Source organism: Fukomys damarensis, unplaced genomic scaffold (assembly GCF_012274545.1).
Source record: "Fukomys damarensis isolate Sample0158 unplaced genomic scaffold, DMR_v1.0_HiC HiC_scaffold_26, whole genome shotgun sequence".
Classification (NCBI taxonomy): domain Eukaryota; kingdom Metazoa; phylum Chordata; class Mammalia; order Rodentia; family Bathyergidae; genus Fukomys; species Fukomys damarensis.
The window spans coordinates 20,063,831-20,068,625 of NW_022900938.1; the positions used below are offsets into that span (position 1 = coordinate 20,063,831).

Sequence of the window (4,795 nt, forward strand, 5' to 3'; positions counted from 1 at the left end):
AGGGCTCCCCAACATGGCGGGCGGGCGGGAAGCGCGGCTGCCTGCCTGGCTGCCTGCCGGCCAGCCGAGGGGCCGCTTCCCTCTACTGTACTCAGCGGGCTTGGCTGTGGACTCGCTTTCTCCTCATCCCTGCCCGCGATTCAATACACACCTCGGTATTGATGTATTGGTGGGCACAGGAGGAGCCATTAACCAGAAGACGGGCAGAGGACAATCATAAAATGTGTCTGAATATTTAAACTTCTGTCTGCGCACTTATAAATACACATGTCCACGCGTCCGGAGCGAGCCCTTCCATATATTAAGGACACATGTCTGATTTTACGCATTCTACTCATTTCCTGTCTCGAGCAAACCCTCCATCTATTTTGGGACTCCTGTCTTGGCCCCCTCTTCAAGGCTGAGGCCAAGATGTGAAAAAAAGCCCTGGAGATAAAAATAGTTCAGGGTACTTTTTATAGTGGGGGAGTGTTTATTGTTGTCTGAGGGGTGCTGGAAAGGGCGGCAGGTGCTAGAGGTCCCTGTAGGGCTGAGCAGCATAGGAAAAGCAGAAGGAGCCCAAGATTGGAGGCCAGCCCGGGTCAGGTCAGAGCAGCCACCAGCCAGCCTAAGCTCGGCCCAGAACCAGCGCCTCTCTCTGCTCGGCCCAGAATCAGTTCCTTTCCCCTCTGTCTCCGGAGCAGAAAGGTTTCTCAAATCAACACATCATCAAGACCTCCCCTGAGGGCTCTTGACTGAAGGGGGTCTAGGGTTGGACAGGGACAAACAGAAAGCCAATAAAGAGACCCCTGTTAGTCCATGCAGTTAGTTCTTTTTATCTCAACAAATAATGCCCACCCTCTGCAGCCTGAACCCAACCCCACGTTTCTCAATGCTCACAGAGCACAGTAGCCAAACTGGGCATGTGTATATGTGGGAGAGGAGGTGCTACTAGAATTGCTAAGCCTTGCACCAGTTTAAGCTTCACACCTTAAGCACCAAATAAATTGGTGACTAATTTATTGTAGAAAATAACAGAGAATGTTTCTGTCAAGGCACCAAACAGGAGGGAGATTTTACTACACTTTTTTATTATTTCAAATATAGATCAATGAATTACATCAAAACTACAGGCAACAATTAGTATAAATAATACTTTAATCAGTGGCAGCAAAACATTGGTCAGTTCTGTTAAAAAAGCATCTCATGTGAACAGACTCCACGGGGCTGACTGACAATGTCATCTCACAACAAAAGGCTGCAGTGGACAAAGTGAGATGGGGGTTGGAGGAGCAATCTCCTCAGCAAACACTTCATGCCCCCCCAGACAGGACCCCAACACAGGCTTAAGAAAAACACCACCAAAGCAAATACTTCTGGCTCATATTTGGGGGAACAAACTGTAAACAAATAATAGCAAATGGGGACTGGAACCTTTCCGCGTCTAGCTTTCTGAAGAGCACGTTCCCAGATGGAAACTCATTTCTGTCCCTGCCCGAGGTGGTTGCAGGGCCAGGTCCCTGGCCTGGCCCACTTCTGAGGGCCCAAATGGATACTAGGGTCCAAGAAGACTTCAGGGTTGGAAGCTGCCCTCTGGCCGTCCAGGCTCCATTAACATTTCAAAAGAGAATCCCTCGAAGCTGAAGAGAACTCAGTCTCATAAACAAAGAAGTTGTTTCTCTCATTAAGTTACTTTCCAAAGTAGTGAGACTATGTTAGAGGAGAAGCTGGGGTTCTATCCTGGAAAACATACCTCTTTCTTGGCTTTCCTTAGAGGCAGGAGTGAAGGCAGGTAAGCAGTGTGGCATTTGATCTGAACCTGGGTGAGTAACCAGAACTTCTCATGAGAGAGAAAATCTGTGTAATAATCTCCATAATATCTATGTAGTTAGATACTATAAAAATATACACCCTTTTCCTCTCCCAAGGAGAAGCTGCATTGTATGCAGATTTGGGTTTTAGGAAAGAATCTTATCAACTTTCCAAGTTGCCTAAGGATAGCGGCTCTTTTCAAATGCTAGCTACATCCAAAGACTGCTCTCCATGTTATAGGGGGGAGAAAAGAAGAGAAGGGTAGTTAGAGTCCAAAAGGTTAAGGGTTTAGAGGTCAGTCCTCCCGGCTGAAATACAGCTAATCGAATAGAAAATTTGTCCTCTGTTTGAACCTGATTCTGTAATTTAGCCGAACTTCAGTAAAATACCTTTTCAGCTTCTCAACGTGAGGGCGTCAGAAAAAAGACATGTTGACTATGTATGAACTCTGAGCTTTTTGTCATAGAAACAATGATGTGAATAATGCAGGAATATCCATCTTTAATATCCCGACGTGGCCATATTCAAGTATTGCCATGTGCAAGTCTGAGAGCCAGGCTCACCCCAAGGAGGAACAAAGAGCTGTCCCCAGGGTTTAATACAAAAGACCAAGGCTTGGAAGATACTTTAGAGAAGCGGAATTTCAGCCTAGGGACTCCAGTGAATACCTGCCCTTAGCTCTCAGGAGACACAGAACCAAAAAACATGCTTGCAGAGAAAGTCACCCTCTCTTTTCCACTTAAGAATATTTTAAAGATCATCATTGAAACCTTCTAAAGTGGTCCGAAGCACTGAAAAAATAACCTTACTATAGATCGTAGAATTATGTTTTCAGCTTAGCCCTTCTCCCTCCCCTCTTTTGTCACTTTTTAGTAGCTGGAAACAGAGGTTTCTTTCTTGGAGCCTGAGGTTTTGGGCTTCAAACTTACGAATACTTGTTTCATTTGAGTACATGAACTCTGGCAGTTCTGTTTTCTCCTGATACTTAAGGGTCGGCGTTTCACAAAAATGAGCTTTGAACTCTTCCCAGACATGGCATAAGAAAAATGACTAAAAAATCTCTCTCGTTTTGAGAGTGTTTTTAACCACTATTCTAAAGGCAAAGGAGGCCTGAAAACTTTAATACTTTTACAATTTCTGCTTCTAATTAATGGTTTAAGAAAAACTTCCTTAGGTATTTTTTTAAAATTAAAACTTCAAGGGGGAAGAAAACCCTACCAACTTTGCTGACTTTTAGATTCAATCAGTTTCTTTTTAAACACAAAATGTTTCACCTACCCACTTTCACCCCTTTGCACAGCTCTTCTCCTATATAAGTATACACTAATTCCTACAAAATGCTTCTATGTGGGGTATTTGGGACATTTGGAATCCAGTTGGAACAGAAAAGTCAGTCATTATCTGAGACCCAGAGCATAGTGGTTTTGTTTTCTTTCCCCAGAAGGAAAATGTTGGACCATTTGTTTCTTTTTTGCCCTTTCCTTTAATCACCCAGAACTGGTTGTAAGCACAGTGTTGAAAAAATCACATGTGGAATTATATTTTCAAGAACTCAACTTTGAGTGGTTCCCTCCCTTCCCTCTAAAAGGGTTAAAGGCCCCCTACATATATTTCCAGGGAGTCAGGAGGGGGTGGAGTTCAATATGCAGGTTACAGCCAGAAGTAAGTCCACACATCTGATTCAGTTCCCTGAAGCTCAGTCCCTTCCACCATCTTAAGATTTTTGGCATGAAGGTGTCAGTTATTTCTGCACCCAATTTTTCCAACAAATAAATATTTAAGCAAATATAATCTAAACATAAAACAACCCGTTTTCACTTCCTTCTTAAACCTATTTCTTTGGGCATGGGGCCACTGTGAGCAAAACTTTTTTTTAAATATAAATTATGCTGGAAATTATACAGACAGCCCAGAAATTCAGAAATCTTGGCCCAACTCTCCAGCTCCCATGAGCACCTATCACAGGGATGGCCAACCTTCTGCCTCAACTCCCCCACATTACCAAACCACAAAACTCCCTGGAGGGGTGGAGTGGGGGAGAATGCCCAATTCACAATGGGATAAAGCATCCAACCTTCATTTGCAAATTCAAAATCCAACAGCAGAGATTTTCATGAGTTTAATGACTCTCCATGGTTTTATGTTCTCAGTAGCTCCTGCCATATGATAATATAGAGAGAGAGATACCCGCCCACCCCTCCCACCCCCAGCTCCACTCTAGGGAGGGGGTTGCCCTGGGGCAGGAAGCTAACCTAGTCTAGGGCCGCCTTCAGGGCCCAGGTCCTCCCCACAGTACCTTAGAGCCCAGCGAGGTCACAGCAGGCCCGGCCTGCCCCCGCAGCTTCGGCTCAGCCTGGAGCGCAGGGAGGGATGGGCCCAAGGTCCCCACTTCTATAAGGTCGTCAGGTCCATGTGGTGGTCCTTGGTCATCGGCTGCAAATGCTGGCCAGGGGCGGCTGAGGAGGAGCAGGAGGAGGAGGAAGATGACGATGATGACCTGCCTTTAGTATTGGGCAGCTTATGGTCTTTTTTCCACTTCATCCTCCGGTTCTGGAACCAGATCTTGATCTGGCGCTCGGACAGACAGAGAGTGTGAGCAATTTCAATCCGACGGCGCCGCGTCAGATACCTGTTAAAATGAAATTCCTTTTCCAGTTCTAGGACTTGCTGCCGAGTGTAGGCCGTCCGGGAACGCTTGGGCTCCCCACCGGTGTAGTTGGGATTCACTGTGAGGCAAAACAGATGGCACATCCAGGTCAGCACCCAGCCACTAGTTAGGCCCCTCGCCTGTGCTGCTCACTTCCTGGCGCGCCCCAAGGCCCTCGGAGTCTCCTAAGCTCCCAGGCTTCCTCCCTCCCACCCTCTGCCTGGCGCACCCCCTCACTCCCACCTACTCCCCTAGGCTCGCAATGCAGGATCCCCAAAGGTACTCTCTTCCCCTAGCCCACCGCGAGCTCCGGAGTGCCTAAGCATTTTGGAAATACCATTCTCCTTCTCCGTTCCC

At 46.5% G+C, this 4,795-nt stretch overlaps 2 protein-coding genes across 3 annotated transcripts in view; both read right to left on the bottom strand.

The window, feature by feature from the left end:
* The window catches only part of Hoxd3 (homeobox D3), a 20,636-nt gene extending 16,471 nt beyond the window's left edge, over positions 1–4,165 (bottom strand). For both annotated transcript variants that reach the window (XM_033756307.1, XM_033756306.1), the window contains exon 1: positions 4,088–4,165. The gene's annotated coding sequence lies outside the window, so the exon portion shown is untranslated. The remainder of the gene's footprint in view (positions 1–4,087) is intronic.
* Hoxd4 (homeobox D4) overlaps positions 4,164–4,795 on the bottom strand; it is a 3,021-nt gene continuing 2,389 nt past the window's right edge. Inside the window, 1 exon segment of the mRNA XM_010607054.3 lies at positions 4,164–4,724. Within this exon segment, the coding sequence (XP_010605356.1) occupies positions 4,183–4,724 (542 nt within the window). The 3' untranslated portion in view covers positions 4,164–4,182.